Here is a 25,286-nt window from a genome sequence, read left to right as displayed (position 1 = left end):
TCATTGTCACATACACACACACACACACACACACACACACACACACACACACACACACACACACACACACACACACACACACACACACACACACACACACACACACACACACCATTGTATGTTGCCTGAGCGGCTCCCCTGCTTCAAGACATGCTCTCCATCTGTGTTCAGTGTGCGGATTAGAGGCTCGTTATCCTCTTAGCTTTAAATGGCCCCACGTTCATGCACTTCGCTGTCCTTCTCATCTGCTGTTTAAGACCGGAGCGTGACACCAAAGCGAGATGTATGCGTAAATATGATCGTGCCCACCATTCAATTGTTTTAGTCGTTGCGCATTACGCGCTTATTGTCGGGACAACCCTCTCCATCGTCTGTCAGCGCGCCTGTTGGAGCCGTGGCTGTCTGTCCGTCCGTTAATGTTTCCAACTTACTGATCTTTTGCAGACTGTAATCTTATCAGTGTCAAACCGTAGCTGCCCCTTCTTCTGGGCATTCTTTTATTTTTCTTTTCTTTGGAATTTGGATTTCTTCGGATGGCTTTTGCGCCAAATTCTGGATAAAAGAAAACGATTTTTATCAGAGTAAACTTTTATCAGCAAAGGGGTTAGTTACATTTACAGTTACAGGCGCGTTTGAATGTGTGATAAAATGAACATTTGACCGTTTTAAACTTTCGACCTGAAGAAGAAATGGAATCTACATGTAAAGAGAGGAGTCTTTTATACTTACTTCTCTTTGCAATATGCACAGCCAGCATTTGCTTTTGTGCAAGAAGATCAAGTCCTCGGAGATCTGGTAAGTTTACCTGCTGACCTTTATACCAGATTTATAATAACAATAATGATAATACTTTATAATGAAAAATTGTGGATGAGGGCAGCATTAGTGTGTGCTTATTTTTCTATTTGTTTGATTACACCAGTAGCCTAAAGCCAGCTTTTACACTTTGTCACGTCACATTTGAAACATAATATTTTAGCACCAATTCACAACAATCTAAGTGACCATTTTAAACTTTTTTAACTCCTTTAAAATCTAGATTATGGATATAAAGGCTGAAAAATATGAACTTTGGTTGTTTGAAAACCCTAAACCCTGTTCATACAGTGTAGAAGTGGTTATTCTGCAACAAAAGCTCCAGAGCAGCATGTCACTTAGGTCATTTAAAAAAGGTCCCCACCCCTCTCTCTGTAAGGCGCGTTTAGTCACTGAGCAGCCGCACAAAACTACATTTTAATCATAATCGGTGAGCTAGAAATTATACGATAACTGTCATTTTCACACTTTAAATTCTGATAGGTTTGAGGCATGACATTTATGGCTAAGAAGGAAATGCCATTGTTTGTGTTAATAAAAACTTTCCACATATTTTAAGAATTGTACAAAATATGTAAACATTTGTCAAAGAAAGAAAGACAGGAAAGTAAATATTCAGCTTTAGACCAACAACACACACATCAACACATTTGCCAATGCACTCCTTTTGACAGAAAACCCCTCCTCCCCTCCCCCCCTGTCTCTACCTTTTTTTGATCCAGTCACCCTGAACACTTTTTCCATCCCAGTTTCTTTCCTGTTCCTCCTCTTTCCATCACTTCCTTTTTCTTTCACTGTCAGTCTTTCTGGCTCTGTCGTATTTCACCCTCACTCTTTCGGACCCACAGGCTAGTCTGTCAGCACAGAAAACTAACCACAGTTGGGACTGCCATACAGAGGAAGGCTGTAGTTCTGTCTTCATGACTTCCAGTGACATTTGTACTTGTTTTGAGGTCTTTCAGGCTTCATTTTGAGGGAGGGAGATGTCAACAGGGCTCAATGTCCAGATGAATCACGTCAGCCTTTACACAACAAAGCTGGTAGTAGGAAAGAGTTAAGATTGAATGACGTCTTTCCCCAAGGTGGTCTTACTTTTTCAGTATTTTGACAGCTTTCTCCCCGGTCAGAATAAGCTATTGAATTATTTTATAGAATTATTCAGCTTTATTTCTTATACCTACTGCAGTGTAGATCTAAAATCTGTTATAAAAACCATACCTTTTAAACCCTTTATGTTATTCCGTACAAACAATATTGTTTGGTGAAAGACAATAAATATATTTGAGAAAAGAGATGGCATTTCATTTCGTTTGTCTCTTCATATTCAAACTTTCTATATCAGTTACATTGGCATGTGTCTTAGTGGTCATTCACTTTTGGATGACTCAGACCTGGAAAGATTAGCACCACATGACTGACACTGAAAGTTGAGATATAGAATCAGAGTAATAGAGCAGGTGCTTTGCTCTTAAAGAAGATGTCTGATTTGGGGCCCATTGTTGATCAAGTGAGAGCAAGTGTTATGAGAGCACCTTTTCTGATTTTTGACCGGAGTAGTATTAATTTGTCCGGAGCATTGAATCCTCGACATAGATGCTTTGTGCCTGAAAAGCCTAAACGCTCTTGTCAACACCCTATGAAACAAATGAAAAAAGGCTCCATATTAGCATATTTGAAACATGACAAACAGTGAGACAAAATATGTCATTATTGGATATTTTTAAATCTCAATTTTAGATATCAGTATTAGCCTCAAAGTTAGCCAGTATTAGTCAAGCTATTATTTGGATGATACTTCAAACTTAGATTTAGAGAGTTATGAGTTATTTCAAAGGAAACATGACAGAACTGTGGAAGAAGGTGTTTGTTAATCTGGTGTACTTGTGTTTGGTGGATTTGGAAAAGGCCTATTTGTGTTTCTTGATTTGTTCTGCCTGAGATTCTGCAGCCGTTGCTTTATTCTTTATTAACAGAGCATGAAAGTGGGTGGTTTTCTGACACCGTGCCTTCGTGTTGCCTTTTTCTGAACAGTGGTCTCTTAATAATTTTGTATTCAAGTGTCCAATCACCAGCTTCAGGCCAGTGCTGCTGAAAAGATGCAGTTTGCTTCAGAACATCTTCTGTGGTTTCTGCAAGGCTATCTGTGGAGATGCAGGATCAATACAGAATCAAGTCTTACCTGCCAAAAATAATCCACCAGTTTCAGGATTCCTATTTTCACTCCAGTCCCTCTGAGTATTAAAATGTTCATCCAGACCTACTCATACCACTGTAAGTTTATAAATTATATGTTGATGGATGTAAAAATGATGATTTGAGAATTCCCCTATCTATCTGCTCTAATTCTGTGAGTTTAGCTCACCCGTATGTTCGCAGGGCCACACTCCTGGGGAGATATGGATGATTGGGGAATTCAGCTGACATATTGAATTACCCGCTCGGATGGAAGAACATGGAAGAAGGGTTTGAGAAAGCAGAAAAGAGACGAGTGGTTTCAGGAGGGCAGGAGAGAGGTCAGCATAGGAAATAAAAGAAGGGAGTCACTAGAAGTAGGAGAGAAAAAGGAAAGTGGAAAAGAGCAGTGCTGTAACTACATGAGACTTCAATTTAATCCCCATGTCTGTGTACCAGGGAATTCTGTCCTTTTGTCACCTAAATCAGTCCATATATGAATCTACTCTTAAATTGCATATAAAAAAGTCAAAAATAAAATTAATTGATAATGCATAATGTTTAGCTACTACTGTATATTGTTATACACTATTTTAAGGAGCATCTTCATTGTCTGGATGTAACAATCCTCTACTTTGTGTAAATGGTATGACATGAAGCGTATGCCTATGAGGCTGAAAAAGTTCTTGTCTGCTCATTTTTCTCCATTAAAGCCATGTAATATAATAATAATGATATACAGCAGGTCATAAGGGGTGTTGATCTATACCTCTAGAGCTCTTACTTCTCAAAGAGGCTTTTCAGGCTGCAGATGGATACTGAAGGTGCAATAAGTGTCACAGCAGACTCATATATGAAAATAATGACATTTGAAGCCAGAGTCAATTAAGATTAGATGCCAGCTCATCTAGCGACAGGTTATGCCACTTTAAATGGTCGTTTTTTACCCTTCAAATAGACTATGAGGTAAAATACAGTGCAGGTTATGTTTAAATTATCATTGGCTTGTTGGAAACATATTGCGACACAATCACTTTTGTTCACATGTCTTGGAACTATTGACAAAGCGTTTATATATAATCTGCAAGCAATTTTCTCCCTTATTCTAAAAAAACAACTAAAATGAGTTTTCAATATATATATTTATACACAAAAATAATCTTCACATAATGAAGGTGTAGGATTAAAATTGTAAAGGTGTCTTTTTTATTTCTTATTTTATTTTTATTTAACCTTATTTAACCAGGAAACAGTCCCATTGAGATTCAGAATCTCTTTTACAAGGGAGTCCTGGCCAAGGCAGCAGCATCAAAGTTTCAACATACAGTAACAAACAGCAAACAACAGACTTAATACAAAACAGAAAAAATACATTAAACACTAAGAAAATCTGAATTCTGTAACAGGACATGTGCATTCAGTAGTCAGGAAGTCCTTTATCCTAATTTTAAAATCTTCGGTTCGGTGCGGGTTCGAGGACTGACATAAATCGTGTGACCCGAAGGGTGCAGCTACCGATAGCTTTGGGCGCCAGTAGAGAACATAAATAAGAAGGCAGCTTGTGCAACACGGCCTTATACAATCTTTAAAATATTTTATCTTTATTAAACCTCCACTGGCATTTTATTTGCCCACTTGGGAGCATCAGAAAAAGCTGTAAACACAACATTGACGTATTTGCATTGATGAACGTTGGCAAACAGTTACATGTTGAGACATCCTATACAGAGTAACATTAGCATTAATTCAGAGTTCAGTTATTGACCCTCTGGTGAATATAATATTCACTCTTATTGCGGCTCAGTTTTGGGGTCCACCAACATCTACGGGAAATACCTGGCTTCACCGTGCTCACCAGCTATAGTCGCTACCTTTGTCAGTCTGCTACTTGGTGCTAGCAGTGGGTTTTTCAGAGCTGCCTGCTGCTGTAAAAACTTTGCTGATGGGAGTGGTGAGAGTAAACAAAAGCTGCGGTTCAGAAACCCAAAACAGAGCTTAAAGATGCTAAAACACTGTAGGGTTTGGGTGATAATTCTCTGTGGGTTCCTCATCCGAGCAACACTTTTCACATTTGAGCCACTGTTTATGTTAATCTAAAAATATCAATCAGGACAGCTTAAAGTTTAAATTAGGGTTTAATATGTTTTGCTGACATCAAGATTGTAAGAAGCTGAGATGCTAAACAATCTCATAATATTGTACATAAAGGCCACAAGCTGCCATCTGAATCTAACATTAATTGTCTCCGGTTCAATAATCTATGGCTGCCTATTGTCACAGTGACACTTGCACTTTTCCCCTTGTATATCTTGTGTTCTCCTCACTGATTATGCCTCTTTGTGTGTGTTTGAATAAACCAGATCGTCTGAGTCCTCCATTGGACATCCAGCTGGAGACAGTCAACTGCACCGCCTTCAGTGTACGATGGAAGATGCCCCGGCGACATGTTAGCACCATCACCGGATACAAGGTAATCACAGACTGTGATTTTACATTAAAAAATAACACAGATGTAGCCATATGTATGTTTCTGTGTGATGGCTTTCTTGTTGGGTACCACCTACAAATTTAAAGAAAAACAGACAAACAGTTCAAGACCAAGAGAAAAAGAAAACATTTAGCTTTACAAACAGCGGGCTGCCCCTACAGATTCCTTTCAAGAACTCTTTCTCAAAATTAATAGAAAGGATTTCTACTTGGAACAATAAAAAACAACTCAGATATGTCATAATTCATATTTCCCCCTTTTTTCTGAGCGGATGCCCATGGACCTTTTTCACAGCAGACATTTTTGACTCGTCATAGTAGGAAAAGCACAGCTGAAATTGATAACCTTAACGATGGCTCAATTCCATCAAGTGTCCCAGTGAGCTATTTCAGTGAGTCAGCATGCACAACACCAGGGCCTCTCCTAAGTGGAATGCAGCCATCATTAATGGTTTAGAATACACCTGTGCTTTTCCTACTATGACATGTCAACATGTCTGCTGTGAAAAAGGTCAATTTCCCTCTGCAAGCCCTTGACGTGGTTGCCCCCCCCCCTTTTTTTCCTGCTTTTAAAGTGCCTGTAAAGTCCTCTGTCCAGTAAGATGGCCTTGAGAGCTAGACTGATATTTCTTATTTTCCAGTGTTTTGACGGAACCCCTTCACTGTCAAATGTATGCTTTTTAAGGGGCAATATAGCTCTGAAAGATGTGGTCACAAATCTTTATTTTAGTGTCTTGTCAATTGATGTTTTGCTCCACCCTGTGCTTTGAGTACTAAAGTGGGTTTTGCTTTTCTTGATAGAAACACAATGGACATACATTTTGTAATATTCAAAGGCAGGTTTGTGCTGCACAAAGTGGACTTGAATTGAAAAAGTGTCTTTCCTTTCTGTTGTTACTCTGTCATCACTTTAAAGTGCCCATTGTCCTCTTGAATGTTGAATAATTTAAATATTTTTAGTGAGATATAATTGTTTTTAGAATTTATTTTATTTAAACAGGGACAAAGCACAAGTTAGCATTAACCTTGTAAAAGAACAAGGAGAGATGCATTGTACCGGAGTTGTAGCACAATTGCTATTTTCCGCCTGTAGTCCCTTGGCAGGTCAGTAAAACAATAAAAATTCCACGCAAGTGAAATACAAAACATAAATATATACAATTTTACAACCACAGTCACACCTAATTTACAATAAAAACTATCATGTGCTCAATCGTTCCCCCTTCCTAAAAGCAACCCCCCAACAAACCTATGTAATCAAAATCCTTACCTCTCCCAATACACACACACACACACACACACACACACACACACACACACACACACACACACACACACACACACACACACACACACACACACACACACACACACACTTCATAAATGTGTACAATTTTGTTGTGACAGTAACCATTTTTTTGTCAAACTCGAAAAGGTTTGAGGATTTATACATGTAATAAGTTGTGTGGGGAGATTATTCCACTGACTTATGGCCACAAAAGAAAAGGATTATTTGCCAAACAAAGTCTTGCGATTGGGAATATTACACTCTCCTCTAGTGGCTGACCGAGTAGCTCTTTTTTTTCTTTCTGTGTTGAGTGTAATTCATTTTTTTAGAGGAGGAGCAACAGCATTATGGATTATTTAAAAAGTAAGCAAACATTCAAATGCATTATCAAATTTCCCAAATTTAAAATATTGTACTTAGTGATTATTTTGCAGTGGTGATATTGACGTGTTTTTTTGTCATGGATCTTAAGGGCTGTTTTATATAATGATTTAAGTGGTCTTAAGGCTGTTTTACCTACCTGAGACCAACTTGTCATGCAGTACAAAAAGTGTGGAACAATCATTGCACTTAAGTAGGTATTCAATGCCTCAAAATTTCAGTGTGCTACTAAATTTTTTAACATGTTTTTTAAAGGTATGAGTTGGGTCCAGGGTAACACCCAAATATTTGAATTCGTCCACATTTTTAATTTTATGCCCATTTACTAAGACCTCAGGACATTCCGTAAGTTTGCATCTGTTTAAAAAAACCATGGTTTCTGTCTTTTCAATATTCGTGAGACGTGAGTGTAGCCATTCAACAACCTTATGCATTACATTTGTTAATTTTAAAGCAACCTCTGTAACATTCTTCCCATGTGTGTACAGAACCGTATAATCTGCATACATTATTAAATCAATATCATTACATACAAGTGGAAGGTCATTTATATATATACTAAAAAGCAGCGGCCCTAAGATTGACCCTTGCGTGACCCCCATAGTGCATCTTTTCAATGGGGATAATGTATTGTTCACCCGCACGCACTGATGTCGTCCACTCAGGTAAGATTTGAACCAGTTTTGTGTGTTTATTGAAAGATTGTAGTTTGCCAATTTGCTTAATAGTATCTCATGATTAACCGTATCAAAAGCCTTGCTTAAATCAAGAAAAACTTCTCCCACCACTCCACCTTGATCTAAGTTTGTTTTAATTTCTTCAAGGAAGTAGCAGCACGCTGTTTCAGTTGAGTGTTTTTTCCTGAATCCAAATTGCATAGGGTGTAAAAAAGGCCTTAGAGTCAAGGTGATCAATTAGTTGTTCTGCTACAACCTTTTCAATGACCTTTGATATGACCGGAAGGATGCTAAAAGGTCAATAATTGCTAACCGCTTGTTTGTCACCAGATTTATACACAGGGGTTACAATAGCAAGCTTTAAGACACTGGGAAAGGTGCTTTCATTAATAGATTTATTTAGTATTTTAGTTAAAGGGGAGGTCAAAGATTCTTTATGAGTTTTTAAGAAAGCAGTATCAAGACCATAAATGTCCTTTGCTTTGCTGTTAGTCAGTGTTGAGAGTATTTTACCAACTTTTATATCGTTTGTGGGTGTCATAATAAAATCAGCACTGTCACAGACTAAGGAGTAATTAGGTGTTTTTTTAGTAAAATTCTGACCCAGTATTTCCACGGAATTCAAAAAATAATTGTTAAATTCTGTTGCAATAGCTAGGCTATCGTTTTGAATATCACTATTTATTTTGAGCTGTATGCTATCATACTTGGGCTTATCCTTGCCAGTTATTTTGTCAATGCTCTTCCATAGTTGTTTACTATTCCCTTTTGCTTCTCTGATGATTTCAAGGAAAAAGGATGCTTTAGCCTTTCTAAGCTGCATTGTAACCTTATTTCTCAGACCTTTATAGATTATATGATCAGTAGAAACCTTTTTAGAGAGCCATCTCATTTTTATCATTTGTTCCCAGAGATAACTATTAAACCAAGGCAATCTATATTTAGCTCTAGGTTTCCTGGCCACTATTTTTGTATATCTTGATATAATATCTTTGAGGGCTGACATTATTTCATTGCATGCTTGCTCACAGGATTTATTTTCAACAGTGTCCTTCCAATTTGTTTGCTTTATTTCCTTCTCAATTTGTATTAAATCTCTCTTTGGGATAAATGATATAGTGGGATTACCTTTCACTGAGCTTTGGTCCCTGTACCGTCATTTAGTCAGTTTCCTAGCAGCTAGTGTAAGATTATGATCTGACAGACCAGTAACCAGGTTGTATGTTTTAGTTATCCTTTCTGGTGTATTTGTAAAAACTAAATCCAATAATGTTTAGAAAGATTTCGTTATTCGTGTAGGTTTATTTATCTTTTGTACCATATTAAACGTTTTTGCAACATCCTTAAGCTTTTTTCTGCATGATTTATCAAGCCAGTTTAAGTTGAAGTCACCCATAAGTATAACTTCTTTTCTTTCATGTAGTTTAAGGACTTCTGTCTCGTCTGTACACCTTATAACCCGGAATATTAAATACAGATAAAGGAGTTGTAGGAGTTAGCCAAGTTTCCGTGAGACACAGGTAGTCAAGGTTTGAGTCCGTTAGCAAATGTTGCAGTTGTTCAGTTTTTGATACAACGCTACGTATATTCAAATGTCCACCAAAAACACCTTTCGGTTTTGTTTTTGGGTTCCATAATATGCTCGCGTAGTTAACAGTCTGAAACTGTTTCGTTTGATGCTGTTTAAAAAACACAGTGGCAGTCTGTGAGGCATTTGTCTTAATGTCTTAATAATAATGCCTTGCCAGAACCCAGTTTCCTTCCTTTCCTCTTTCCTTCTTTCCTTACTCTCTTGTGTTTGTTTTGAGTGAACCATTAACAAAATGTGGACCAGTATGAGTGTTTGTGTGTGCTCTGCTTTTGACCATATGTCTGCACTAAGAGGATTAGTCAGCTACCTAGCTTCCCCAGGACTCACAGATAGACGTTTATTTGGCCAATCACTTTGGAAGTTCATAAATAATCCTGTTTCCTCATTGTATTGCCTCCTAATTATGCAGTGTTTACATTGTCACAGCCATGACTTGACAATGGGATGGCTGTCAAATGAATGCTTTAATACACATAAACATTAGATGCATGAATGCCTGCCAAACTCAACACTGCCGGAATAGGTTTGACTTTTAGTCAAAAGAATCTGAGACTTTTGTGTTTGTATGTGTCTTCTCTTTGACCATGTCTGTATGTTTTTCAGGTCTTCTACACAGAGATGAGGAATGGCCATCCAATGGGTACAGCGTCTTTGATGGAGGTGCCTCTCAGCTTGGACATGCTGACTACTGTGAGTTCACAGCTTTTAACAGTGCTGCTTTATGTTTAAAATCAGTGGTGAACATGCTTAGAAAAATGTTGCTTTTGATCTATCTTTCCATGGGATTTGTTGACAATATATGTTAATATTTGGTGACAATGACTATTAAATCCTCGATCAAATTTTGCAAGATTTTAGAAAATACATACACTCAAACATTTATGGATACCTCTGCTCTTATTTTCTCAAAAGGGGCAATTTGACGGACAAGCAAGCTTTGTGAGTATCTGACTTGACTTTCCACTCAGATTCTGAAACAATCCCTAATCAGTAATTTAGTCTTCACCATCTCTTCGTCCACCATCTTTCCTTCTTTTTTTATTGGCTCCTGTCTTTTTTCTCATTTATCTCCCTTTAAATGTCCTTGCAGATATGCTCCTGCTTATTTTTCCATATATATCTGTATCTATAGGATGTGGACATTGGTAACCTTAAAGTGAACACTAAGTACAGAGTCACTGTTGGAGCGTATGGTTGGGCAGGGGAGGGTAGACCCAGCATGCCCAGAGACATCGGCACTGCTTCACATGGTAAGAAAATGCAAGTAGAAGTAATCCATTTTTACAGCTGATACTATTATTTATACCGTAGTATTGTCAATATCTTCCACTGAATTCAATTTCTTTCTGTGCCATTAGACATGTGCATGCCCCCGTCACCCCCCACTCAGCCTGTTGTCAAGGCTGTATCTGACACAGAGCTGGCGTTGTCATGGCAGCCAGGAGAGAGTGAGGGAAGCGCACCTGTCCTTCACTTCCTGGTGGCTTACATCAGGTCAGTAATTGAGTGATCTGCCTCAAGAAAGAAATTAACGCAGCTTCATGTTTATCAAACCGGCCTTTTGTGACCTCACCAGCACAGGGTTGCTGCCAATACTCAGACACACATTTACAGGTATATACATTTACACACACACACACACACACACACACTCAATTACACACAGGTCACACACATACGCCATCAACCATCAACCCAGCCCATATAGACACTTACCAGGTGAAGAGCAGCCTCAAGTGGCCGCTTCATAGAGTGAAAGAACAGGCCAGTGATGGAACAAGAAAATCCATGTTCCATCACTGGCTGTAAGAGGAAAAGGAAAAGGCGACCTGGTTTTATCTTCCTGTTTATTTTCTCAATTGATAAATGGCGTGATGCGGCCATTATTACAAATGTGGAAGATTTAAGGAACTACACTTATTCGCTTTCTTGCAGAGTTAGTTGAGAAACAACTGGTTAGCATAGCTTAGCATAAAGACTGGAAGCAGGGTAAACAGCTAGCCTGGCTTTGTACGAAGGTTTGGAAATACGACTACCAGCACCTCAAAGCTCACTAATTAACACATTAAGTACTTTCTTTGTTTATTCTGCACACAAACTGAAACATTAAAACAACAAGTTGTGGTTTTATGAAGAGTTATGTGCTGGAACTAAATCTTGGCCAGATGCAGTGATGCAGTTATATGTCATACGATATTATGATACAGAATACACAGCTCTCTTTTACAATGAATGTCGTGAGGCCTTTGATGCTCTGCTTAATCCAACCATTTGTGTTTTGACATGAGAATCAGTTGAGACACACACACACACACACACACACACACACACACACACACACACACACACACACACACACACACACACACACACACACACACACACACACACATAAAGAACCTCCCATGTCTAGATGGGTCCTCAGACTACAATGTCAAGAAAGTCCAAAATAATTTGCTTGGAGTCCTTGCCAGACATAAATAAAAATGGCAGATTGAATTTAAAAATGCCCCCATAAGAATTGTTTAAAAGAAAATAAGATAAAGAAAATCAAACACAACTGTGTTGCCTATTGTGGTGCAGACCCTGAGATTAGGCAAAGAGAAAGAGACAGAGGCAGAGAAACTGTCACTTATTGTGACAGAGAAGACATAAATCAGTGTCTGTTTTTGCATGCAGGGGCATTTTCCACACAAAAGGGCCATCTCAGAGGCAAATATTTCTCCCCTTACATCAAAAGAGGCATTGCTGAAGAGAGACATTGATTGGTAATGAAATGACTCTATTCAACAGATAGTTGTGACTCCAGGCACCCAGAAACAGCACACAAATATGGCAGCTGGAGATGGAAGCAGGAGATGATAGGCAGAAAAAATAAAGTTCAGGAGTTCATCATTTTGTTTTTTGCTCTACTTTTTAAAACACCACTCTGATTAAAGCAGAAAATAATGCTTTAAGACTTAAAGAGGCTCAAAAATAGTAACAAAACAACATAAAAAAACATTTTGTTTTGTTTGAAAACTTAGTAATTGTACTCTTTGCAATCACTTATAGACATTTTCAAAGGCATACAACAGCAGGAGGAACACAATAAAGTGAAAGATCACATCAGAATTTTTAAACAACCCTCACAAAAACATATCATCATCCTCAAAACCATTATTTACAAGTTGTTTTGAGAGTTATGATTTTTGTAAAAAAAAAAGAATCCCCTAAAGACCACTCATGGTTTGTGAAATGTCACAAGTGGAAACATATTGTTTGTAATTGCAATATCAGAAAATAAAAATTAAATAAGATATATTTGCATGTCTTGTCGTTCACAGGCCAGAAATGGACACAGAGTGGACATATATCCGTGAGCCCATTGAGACTAACTCCATGGTTTTGAAGGGGTTATTACCGGAAACAGAGTACCAGTTTGTTGTCAGGGCAGCCAACGTGCATGGAGTTAGCCCACCCAGCCACATCAACAACCCTGTGCGCACTGGTAAGGCTGAACGTTGATCTCTGAGCCAAGTGATGTGACAGCCAGGAATGGTTAGTCTCGGCTCCCTCGTTAATCTGGTTTCAACAACATTTCAAAAACAAAAGTCAGTTTTAGTTTAGTTTCAACAATACACCCACGCAGAACTAAACAGACTATGTTTATTTTTTTGCATATCCAAAGTTATTCTCACAATGAAACATTCACCATGTTCAACCACACTGTATAAATCCAAACATTACAATGGAGACATTTCTCCCAGCACTGTGAAGCAATGGAACTGTGTTTTTCTTTCAAATTCTTGAATTCTCTCTCATAATCTGCTACCTTTATTACATTAAAATATTTAAGCATATTTTTTTCTCTCATTTGTCTCATCACAACACAATTCCACAATATAAGCTCACACAACTTCCTCAAGTCATCATTATAGAATAAATTACATTTATTCCATTCATTTAGACAAGAAAAGACAGTTTGTCTTTTGAGCTTGAATGTAGGACAGCACCTGTCAGTGTGTCAGTGGAGCCTTGGATGATGGAGATGTAGAGCAACAGAGTCATTTACTTTATTATTTTTGATGTAGTCGGCTGTTGGTAGTCGGCTGATGGTAGTGGTGATGGGGGTGGGGGACGGTCAGGAGGACTTATTGATATTAAAACACACACACACACACACACACACACACACACACACACACACACACACACACACACACACGTTCACACAGGTGTGTACTACACATACATACATACATGCAGTAATAGTAATGTCTTAATGGATCGAGGATCATGACATTCAAACAATTTACCTACAGATTTGTGGGCAAAATGTTAGGCTCATGTGTGAGTGGATGCTTGTGCAAATAAGGTTTTAGGAGTATGACTAAATATAATTGAACAGCCATGTAGACACAATCACATTATCCAGATTTTGTTCTGTGACCTACAGACCACACTGCTGACTCTTGAAAGCCATGTGGGCCAGCTGCATCTGCCTCACACGCTATGTTAGATGTCAGACTGTTGTAAACGGCTCTGATTGAATTAAGAGTGCTAAGTCCTGCTAGACTGCTCAGAGACAGAGACACAGAGATAGAAAGACAGACAGGAAGAGAGGTAATATTAGAAAGACTTTGCTAAGAATAATGTCAATGAAAGTTACATGAAACAAGATAAAATTAGACAGGCACAGACAGACAGACAGACAGACAGACAGACAGACGGACCGAAATGAAGAGATAGAGAAGCGTGGTTTCTTAGCAGGGGATAACAGCGGGTTACGTCCGAGTCTCATCAGACAGGATTAAGGACGGGATGCCAGACCCCTTCTCTGCCCATCCACACCCCTGATGGATGCACACACACAATACGCCACTGCTTGAGTTAACAGCGGGGGCGGGCTTGACTGACTGACATAGTTTTCTTGTCGCTCTTTCTGTGACAGTTTGTGTGTGTGTGTGTGTGTGTGTGTGTGTGTGTGTGTGTGTGTGTGTGTGTGTGTGTTTATAGAAGTTGGAAGCAGGGTGGTATGGACTAAGGGGGATTGTTACACAACATAAGATTAGTTTACTGAGGGCTTTTTGGGCTTCCCCCTCTCCTTGTATACCAGCACTCAGTATTCAGGATTTAATGTTATTAGGCTGTGCTAATTAGCACTTTAAATCTTGGCATCCATTCAGGCTTAATAGTCAAGTTTCTATGAGATCTTTGATTTTTTTTCAGTATGCTATGTTTTATAAGTGGTCTAACATCAATCCATAACTACAAAATATTTTTCAATTCCCTAACTTACCTTACATTATGGTAAACTTGTAATATTTGATACTGTAGATGGAGGTGGAAGAGCAAGGAGACAAGAGGGAGGGGATGTTGTTATGTAAGCTAAGATTAAGCTGTGTCAAGGTAGAGTGGATGGCAGGGGAAGTGTCACATTGAACATGCACACACGTTTTTCCATCTTTTTGTACTTTATTTTGTAGAAAGGATTTTTTTAACATCTTAAGCTTCATAATTATTTTATTTCTATACGTTTTATTATTATTTTTTTTTATTTAACCTTTATTTATCCAGGTAAGTCGATTGAGAACTAATTCTCATTTGCAATCATGACCTGTCACATTCACACAGTTACACATTCATACCTGGAAGCTGCCCAGTACAACCACAGTCTGATCTGCTGGCCACTGAGCAGCTCCACTGGAGTGGTTGGAGTTAAGGGCCTTGCTCAAGGGCACCTCAGTGGTGGTAATGAGGGAGGGACAAGCGCTGCTCTTTCAATTTCCACACCCAGATTTTATCCTGTCGGTCTGGGGACTGAACCGGCGACCTCCCGGTCACAAGCCTGCCTTTAGGCCACCACTGCCTAAAAATAACTGTTCTGTCGGTCAACAAACTGTATGTGTACCAAATATATAATACATTTATGCAAGGTGTAAGTGGTCTTTCTGAATGTATGTTTAAATGAAGGTATAACTATTTAAGATGTCTTTTTTATCTCAACCAAAACCATGTCAAGTTATTCAACTAACTATTTATATTGGAAAACCTACTAACTGATTAATTAAGTAGGTTTATTATGAGGAATATTTTTGCAGCAGCAGTTACAGTAGCTAACCAAAAAATTGGTTTTATGCTACGCTCAGAGTATTCACTGTCTGGGTTTCTTTTTGTACATTGCTAGCTGCCGTTCCGTATCGAGGAGACATGTTTCGTGCAGTCATTGTGTATGTTTTTATCAACTGTCTTTAAAGAATTAAACCTTTAAAATCATGTAATAAACACCATGTGTTTCTACTGGCATTCTGAACAGGTGCATCAGATGTTGGCAGTGGTGATTATGGACGTTACATCACAGATTCAAGGAACAAAGATGAAGATGGCTTCGACATTGATGACTCTGATTATGATATCTTTATTGAGGAGGTGGGTTATTACATACAACAGCTGGACAGGGATACATTTCAGGCATATTTAATCTTATATATCATCTTCCTCTTACTAGTTGAAGCCATTCCCAGGTATCAATCAGAATAACAGGAAGTCCCAGCTTCGTTCACGCCCTGATCCGCCATCTGGTCGGAACGTTGTTTACCGTATGAACACCATCGCTCCTCCCAACGTTACTGCCCCTCCAGCTTCCTCCACCACCTCATCCATCTTCCCAGATTTCACAGATCTGGTTTTCTCACCTACCTCAGAGCCCAGTACCACTATTGACACCACAACTACTGTCCCACTTACCACTTCCGGGTAAGATGTACGCTAAAAACCTCAATTTACTTTGCTATCTGTTTTACTAAAGGTATCTGTTTAATATTGATAAAATATCACTGCAACTGGAGGGGGAAATGGCCTCTCTTTGAAAAGCAAACATGAACATGTACAGATGTTTCCCTATGAAGGGCGAAAAACAAAGGTATCAAGAAGGTTTCTTTTATCTCAACAAAATCACAATTCTTATTGCGATTGCTCTTGCTCTTTGATTTCTAGATTGCTTTTTCTACTGGCTTTCTGCTTTCTACTAAACGCCATCGACAGCTTATTTTTTGTGGTGGAGACAGAATGGAGAATTTATGCTTATGTCATTCTGATTGTGATGTACAGCACTTCTAGCTTGGCATCGCCAGACTAGTCTGGAACCTCTCAGTTCATTTTCGCCAAAAATGCCTATGGACGCAATTAGATAGACCTACAACCAATGAGAACAACATAATGACGTAGTGCTGAGCGACACATGCAAGTTGGGTCCTTGGTCTGTTTTCTTTCTCAACTTTCTCAAATTACTGTACAACTAAACAGTACACTGAAATATGTTTCTAAAAACATTCTCACTGAGAAATAGGCAATACAGTAACAGAATATTGATCCATATTTGATCAGCACTGCATAGTTAGACAGTTTGATTTCGGAGAATGCCAGTTATCGCCAGTAACTACGTGCAGTAACTACATTCAATCATGACTGAATACTGATAGACAGAGAACTGATAGACACAGTACAAAATTGCATTTGAAAGTAAAACATAGTTGTTAGCTAAACTACTGACTATGCACTGTAAACCATACTAAACATCCTTATCGTTCTTCCTCTTCTGATCCACCTTAGCATCACTTTGCCCACCACCACTACCACTCCAACCATGTCCCCCTGGAAAGGTGAGGTGCCTCGTGTGTACGACCTGACCTGCGATGATACTGTGTGCCCACCTGACAGCTTCTGTCTCAGCGATTACGACGGTGGAGGCTCACGCTGCCACTGTAACCTTGGACGGAGAGGGGACACTTGCTCTGAGGGTGAGAGAATTGTAGTTGGGTGCAAGCCTTCGTAAAAGTGTGGTGATGGGACAGCTCTCATTTTTGTAACGCTTCCAACTTTTTTTCAAATATACATTTGTCATGACTTTAATCTTTGTTCTTCTTCAGTGGTATCAGTGAACTTTCCGAGCTTCTTTGGCTACTCTCACATGACCTTTGAACCCTTGAAGAACTCCTACCAGACCTTTCAGATCACTTTGGAGTTCAAGGTAAAGAACCATATGTTTTTTTCCAATGATCTTATTCTTTCAAAAGGAGAAAAGAGCTTTGAAACAGTTTCTCTGTGGTACAGGCAGACTCTGAGGATGGCTTGTTGCTATACTGTGGAGAGAATGAACACGGCCGTGGAGACTTCACTTCTTTGGCTCTGGTGCGAGGCAAGCTGCACTACAGGTGAGAACACATATGGGTTTAGATTCTCAAAGGTTTGGCTGGTGAATAAAAGCAGCATACAGAAACTAAACTTTAAAATGATGTCAGCTGTCACATACTGTTGGTCAAAAGAAAGTGGATTAAAAGATGTTTTTTTGCGGAAACAAAGTGTCCTTAATGCTGGAAAACAATTATTTAAAAGCATCAAAAGCAGCTTGCTTGTAGAAACCATCTTATAGGGGATGTAAACATAATACCGTATTTCCATTTGATTTAATGGTGTCTTGCATATCTTCAGTGACATGTTAGAACAAGCAGATAGAGAATAGATCTGTGATATTGTGTGAAGAGTTAAAGAGGTTAAGGATGCATACGCTCATTAAAGCATTTGTGTCATGTCGGCATATGTAACAACTGAATATTTGATCTGTTTTCCCTCAGGTTTAACTGTGGTACAGGAGCTGCTCAAATAGTCAGTGAGAGTCACATTGTTGTCGGTCAGTGGCACACGGTCACCGTCTTCAGAGATGGAATGAGCGGCTGGCTGCGTATGGACAATGACACCCCGATATCTGGGCGCTCACAGGTAACCATAACACATGCAGGTGACAAGATAAAGACTCTCATATTTTTGCATAAATGGATCTTGTCAAAATAAAATACATCTTTGAAAATGAAAAAGCTTTTTGCGGTATAAATATGAGACATTGCTGACAATATTGCCATTTAGGCCATTCGGGGAGTGGACCAGCGTCAAAGTGTTTTTACAGTAATAAAGGATCAAGCACATTTTGTTCTCTTCACTCGCTCCTTCAGGGCCAGTACACTAAGATCACTTTCCGCTCCCCGCTGTATGTGGGTGGATCACCGAATGCTTATTGGCTGGTCAGGGCGACAGGGACAAATCGTGGCTTTCTAGGCTGCATTCAGAGTCTGACCATCAACAACAAGGCAACTGACATCAGACCCTGGCCTCTGGGCAAAGCTCTGAGTGGAGCTGATATAGGTGAGGAAGCATACAGTGTGTGTGTGTGTGTGTGTGTGTGAGTTTATACAGGTATTATTTTTCTTTGGCTGCTGCCACAAATAAATAATCCTTCCCATGTTACCCATAATGCATTGATTCTTCTCTCAGGTTTTGGTGCTCAGAGCAGCTATGCCTCTGTAGAAGTAAACTACTTATTTTGGACTTTGTACATAAATAAGTCATAATGTTAGAGGGCTCTATTTGAATTTAGATAGACAGTATATATTCATTGCACAGTTTGGTACTATTGTCATTTCACTTCATCTAACAAATAAAAGCAAAGCAAGGCACATTATGACAGCATTCATTCTTTGGTTAAAGCACCTGACAGTTAAAATAATATAAGAAAAGAAAAAATCTGGTTATTATTAGCCTTTTAATAATTAGGTTTTAGTCCATTTATATTTGAAGCAGGGAGCTGAACCTGAACCTGTATTTGCTTTTATGTATCCATGTTTTTCCAGTTATCTATACAGGGACATGCTGAGCCTGCCTAAATCACCTCATATCTCCTTGCCACCAGGTGAGTGCAGCGACAGCGTATGTGACCTGATCAGCTGTGCCAGTGGTGGGATCTGCTTTGCAAACCGCGCCGATGGCTACATCTGCCTGTGCCCGCTCGGCTTCAGGGGAGCACTTTGTGAAGAGAGTGAGTCAACTCTATTTTCCTTTGTCTCACACCTACAAAAAGAACACACACTAGTAGTGTTTCATACCACGGTGAAAGTAGAGAGTAAAATCCCTTTGGGGTTTATTCTTCCTTGATGGCTGTCATTGTCACACAAACCTTTTAAGGTAATTACTGACCACTTTAGTGCTACATGAAGAAAAATTGGTGGAGATAAGTATTATTATGTCTTACATAGTGGCAGAGGGATTGATTGCATGTAAGACCAGCTTTCACACAATATAACCCTCCACTTTCTCTTCTTCCTCCCTGTGTCCTTTCTCTCCATTTTCTTCTGTTCTATCGACTTTTATTTCTTTCTCCTCCTCTTCACTCTTAATCATTGTAATGCTCATGTCTCTTCTTCCCCTGGGGCCCAAATCCTTCTTCTGTCTTTCATTCCTGCTCTTTTCTTTTCATGTCTTCTCTCTAACTCTTCAGCTTTCTCACTGTTCTCACCTCTCTTCAATGAGACAGTGTTTTCGTACGCTGTCATCCAGTGGCCTCAGTCCTCTCAGAGTTATCTGTCCTTCATGGAGTTTGAGCTGACGTTTCAGCCATCGATGCCCGACGGGACGCTGCTGTACAGTGATGACGCAGGCAGCGGAGATTTCTTGGCTATCAACCTGGTGGACAGATATGTAGAGTTCAGATTTGACTGCGGCTCTGGAGGAGCTACGATAAGGTATTAAATAGCTGCACTCACTCCACTCATACTATTCTCTGTCTCCTTTACTTTCTCATTGCTACTGGTCTCTGTTGTATGTGATGATCTGTGCTACAGGAGTGAAGAGCAGATCAGTCTGGACACATGGCATGAGCTGAGGGTGTCTCGTACAGCAAAGAGTGGTATCCTTCAGGTGGACAGTCAGAGGCCAATGGAAGGAATCGCTGAGGTATTTTGTTTCTGTGCTGTGTAAAGCTGCATTAGGTCATTTTTAGTCTCACTTTGCCAGACCTTCCTCCACAGCGCTGCGGAAGAGGGTCTGAGTAGTCCACACAGCATTCCGGGATAGGAGAAAAACATTCTCTGTTCTTTGTTGGCATTTCTTTAAACCAATCACAATCGTCTTTGGCAGTGCTAAGCACCGGGAAAAGCCGTGGTGCCACTGCAAAATAGCCTCGGGAAGGAACGTTTTTTTGGTGGAACGTGTACGTACAAAGGTTGTTTTAGTCATGCAACAGAAAACTCAGATTCAACAGGCTAGCTGTCTGGATTTACCCTGCAGAGATCTGAGGAGCAGTTAACCATAGTCCTCATAAATCGACCGGAGTTTAAAATTCCAACACAAACAAAATGGAAGGAAATGGACATCTGGCTGAAAAGAGTGACATCTGGCGGAAGTTCCGATGGCAAAGGAGCAATCCCGGAAGCAACAGGGTCTTTGCACACTATTAAATTCTGTGATGATGAAACTATCTTTTTATGAAGACAAAATTGACCTTAAATTTTCTAAATGGCACTTTTTCACTTAGTTTCTGAAAAGGGAAAACATTGACGTTAATCTTAAAGAACATACTGTATGTGTTTACATGGCATAACTAGATTCATTAACACATAGCTGACATAAATAACTAGTACATTTCTGTTTGATTTACTCTTCAGGGAGCTTTTACTCAGATAAACTGCAGTTCACCTCTTTATGTTGGCGGAGTACCAGAATACGATAAAACCAAGAGGACAGCAGGTGTGATAAAGCCCTTCACTGGAATTATTCAGAAGGTATTAGCATATCCACACCTGTAACACCTGTATTTAAAAATGTATTTGCTGCTACAATTATTTTGACATTCATTACTCATCCAGCACACTGGTAATGAGTAAACAATAAAAGGTTTATATTTAAGTCACAACACTTGGTTCTGTCGCAAAGAAAACATGATGTAGCACATAACATCTTTACAGCAACAAAACTGTGTTTAGTTGAATTTGTATACCCTTTCTTGCCATCTCCTCCTTTTCCTCCTCTTCGTCTCTGTCTGTTTCTTTTCTTTCCCCTTACCCAGCTGATACTCAATGACCGCACCATCCCGATAACAACTGGCTCAGCTGGTGGAGTTAATGTAGCAAATTCAGCTCACCCATGTGTGGAAAGTCCCTGTGCCAACGGAGGGACCTGCAGGCCAAAGTGGGATAGTTACGAATGTGACTGCCCTCTAGGCTACGATGGGAGGCACTGCCAGAAAGGTCAGTTGCTTAAGCATTTTTATCTTTTTACAGAACTGGCTCATATTTTAACAATGTAACATATGTTTGGGGTAAACATACTATACATACTGGGACTAGTATAGTTATAAAATGGGTGCAAGTTTTGGTTTGGTGGTTGAGTTCAAACAATTACTGAGAATCCCAAAGGTTTATGGGACACTGCACTGATACTGACTGTAGGAGAAGAACTGCCATTTCACAGTTTGGTGCACTGTGATTAGAGAGCATCAGAGATAAAAAGGTATCAGATGATATCACTGAAAGCAATGTGTAGTTTACACACTGCTTATCGAAAAGATATGTTTTAATGGTTTTTGCTTTAAGTAATGAAGAAGAACAGAAGTTGCAATTAACTTTCAGTTTAAAAAAAATCAATTGCAAAGAAATGAATGTCGACAATGCTTTTTGTTCGTCTGTTATATATGGCTTTAATGTGGCATGACCTTACTCTTCTCAGGGATACATTGTGTTTTCTGTAATCATGTAATGTCATAGAATGATGTATTGGACAACTTAATCCCTAAAGCATATCTATGCCTTATCTGTTTTAATGCTTTCACTGAACAGAGTGTGGAAATTACTGTTTGAACAGTAAGTTTTCTTCTATGAATTCAAAAAGCAAATATTGACAACCTGCAACCTAATTAAAATAATGTTAACCTAACATTACCTTTGAAAATACATATATCCCCTCCCCTCATTCATTTCTCCTCACATAATCATTTCAGTCTTTAGTCTAGCTAAGCCTAAATAAGTAGATACATGCTGATGCTGCCACCTTGTGATGATACAAAGTAAATATGTTTTCTCTGCCCAGCTGTGACTGAAGCCATTGAAATTCCTCAGTTTATTGGCCGAAGTTACCTCACATATGACAACAGAGATATCCTGAAAAGGTTGGTAGTGAAATGGGGCTGCAAAAGGGTTTTGATTGGTTCAGTTACAATTCCCCCTTTAAAGTTTGTATCTTGTTTTAATGATGTTTGTTACTATCACAGCAACAGTCCTCGCTTTCATTGCGCTTGTAAATACATTTCATTATCTTTCAGGGTATCTGGGTCCAGGACAAACCTTTTCATGCGTTTTAAGAGCACAGCCAAGGATGGCCTATTGCTATGGCGAGGAGACAGTCCAATGAGACCCAACAGTGACTTCCTGTCGATGGGGCTTCAGGATGGAGCACTAATCTTTAGGTAATGGTTTATGTGTTTGTGTAACATGAGTGACAATATGAAAACTATAAAAACAGTTATGTAAGTGTATCCACTCATTCTTACTGAAATCATTTTCTTATAAATAAATATTTATAGTCAAAGTACAAGTCCTGCTTGCCACATGGTTACTTCTCCCTGCAGTGAAAAGCGCAGATTTCAGCAAGAAAAGAAAGTTTAGTGTAAAAAGAGGATGATGATGGAAAAGGACGCTGATCCCACCAAAGGGCAGGGATAGCTAAGCACCCAGTAGAGGCAGAGCTAAAAAAAGACATGAAGCCTGAGGCAGGACCATGACCTGGAAAAGAACCAGGATTTATCTGGGCAGTACCATACAAATGTGAACCCAATGCACCTTTGTAACTAGCTAAACTAGGGCTGTCAATCGATTAAAAAATTTAATCTAATTAATTACATACTCTGTGATTAATTAATCGAAATTAATCGCATACATAATTAACGGTGCCTGAACCGATACTTTTTAAGAAAGTAAAAAAAGAATAGAAAAAAAGGGTACTAAACAACAGTTGGTGACATTAAAGAACGGCTTGTTTATTGCTAAGGCCATATGGTCAAAATGAAATGATTTAATAATAATGTATAACAATAACAATAACTTATTTCACTAGTAAATTGCTGTTGAACGACAAAAACAACAACCAGATAGGAAAAGGACATTTACAATAACTTCAAATGCATCACGAGACCGTAGTTTACCAGTTTCATAGAACGCACCGTCTGTGTTGTTTCTCCGACGGCAGCTGCAGATTGTTACATACCGGTGTTGAATCCTCTACAGTAAAACACAGTCAAACTTTACACCGTTTAGCGTTAGCTGTCAGCATTTTAACTGTGTTTAATCCAGCTACTAGCTAGCAGTAGGCTAACGTTAGCTGCTGTCGAGTATAGTGTTAACTAGCATCACGTGCAGCGGGGTTTGTGTTTCCTTTAACGTCTGTTTCAGAGCATCAGAGAGAAGCGCAGACATATCAGCGGCACCAGATTTTCGTCTGTACGCAAACGTCAATATGGAATGGATTAATCTGCGTTAATTTTTTTAACGTGTTATTTTTTCTCAGATTAATTAATCGAAATTAACGCGTTATTTTGACAGCCCTAAACTAAACACATTGTATGTGTTTCCATGTTGTTGTAGTTATAACCTGGGCAGCGGTGCGGCTAACATCGCTGTCAACGGGACCTTTACCGATGGAAAGTGGCACAGAGTCAAAGCTGTGAGGTAAGCTAAAAAAATTTCACTTTAATAAAAAATCCTGTCAAATAAGATGATCACAACTTCGGTGGCTTTGTTTTTCTTTCACTTGAGAGCTTGGACATTAAAGCTGCACCAATTAGTTTATTTGTCCACTTGGGGGCAGCAGAACAAGCTGACATACTATATATAAATATATATATGTGAAAATGTTAGCAAACGGTTGCCTATCTACACATCCAGCAGGCATGGGACAACATTTGCGTTTATTTAGAGTTGTGAGAGCTTTGAAACAAAACAGTAAAGTTGCGGGCCATAAATCCACAATAATGAGCTAAAAGACACTAAAATGCTCTGTAGAGCTGAGGGAAACTGCAGAGTGGCATGATGATTGCCTGTGTTTTTGTCCTTACGAGCAACCCCTTACACATAACACATAGTCATTCGATACATTGTTAATATACAGGATTAGTACAGCTTTAAGGAGAGATCATTTGGCAACCTGCTATCCTTTCCTGTGCAGCACATTCAGAAACATGTTAACTTTCAATCTGTGGAAAATGGAAAACCCAAGGACAGCCTTTAAAGGACTTAAAATGTACTAATAAGTTTACCATTATCACTTATGTCTTCAGGGATGGACAGTCAGGGAAGCTGACAGTGGATGACTATGGAGCAAAAACAGGCAGGGCACCTGGAAAGATGAGACAACTCAATATCAACGGACCCTTATATGTTGGTAGGTGGTGTTCACAACTCATTATCCCATACAGTGCTGTAATGTAGATCAAACAATAATGTCTGCATTTTTATGTTCACTCCCTAAAGGTGGCATGAAAGAGATAGCTCTTCACACAAACAGACAGTACATTGGAGGCTTGGTGGGCTGCGTGTCCCACTTCACACTCTCCACTGATTATCACTTAGCACTTGTGGAGGATGCTGCTGACGGCAAGAACATCAACACCTGCTCCAACTAGAAAATGGCTTCAATACATGAAGGTCCCTGTACAGCAACATTTTCAACTGGAGCGAACACCTCAACCAGCTGATTTGTCATCTTGAAAATGACTAAAACGGTGACATTTTGGTCTACCAATTCAGGACTACTGACATGGTATAAACTTGAAGTGGGAAAAGACTAACAACATTGTTACTTTCAGTCACAAGAAGATTAAAGTGGCTCTTGTGTGCAAAAGTTTTCAAACCAACTCAAACCTGCCAAGTTGTACATTTTATTTTAACATTAACAACTTGTTGATGAATTGCTTTTAAAAACAGTTTTGACATCTGACAACAGCAAAAATGACCACGGGATATTAGAAAGCACAAGTACTCTGTGAAAGGAGAAAAAAAGCTTAGCATTATGGGTA

At 39.1% G+C, this 25,286-nt stretch overlaps 1 protein-coding gene across 1 annotated transcript; it reads left to right on the top strand.

Annotated features, from left to right (window-relative positions):
• The first annotated feature begins 689 nt into the window (after nt 1-689).
• On the top strand, nt 690-25,286 carry egflam (EGF-like, fibronectin type III and laminin G domains). The gene is given in 25 exon segments (XM_078249737.1): nt 690-795; nt 5,349-5,458; nt 10,016-10,102; nt 10,325-10,351; nt 10,545-10,662; nt 10,771-10,906; nt 12,739-12,902; nt 15,711-15,823; nt 15,903-16,183; nt 16,934-17,193; nt 17,323-17,423; nt 17,507-17,607; nt 18,028-18,172; nt 18,403-18,592; nt 19,137-19,262; nt 19,722-19,965; nt 20,065-20,176; nt 20,887-21,003; nt 21,288-21,468; nt 22,057-22,080; nt 22,307-22,385; nt 22,539-22,682; nt 23,857-23,940; nt 24,549-24,652; nt 24,742-25,286. Coding segments are annotated over 25 exon segments (3,306 nt in total). The 3' UTR covers nt 24,894-25,286.

The sequence above is a fragment of the Sander vitreus genome, chromosome 5 (assembly GCF_031162955.1).
Source record: "Sander vitreus isolate 19-12246 chromosome 5, sanVit1, whole genome shotgun sequence".
NCBI lineage: Eukaryota > Metazoa > Chordata > Actinopteri > Perciformes > Percidae > Sander > Sander vitreus.
The sequence above is the reverse complement of the archived record's forward strand: the minus strand, read 5'-3'. Positions and strand labels throughout refer to the sequence as shown.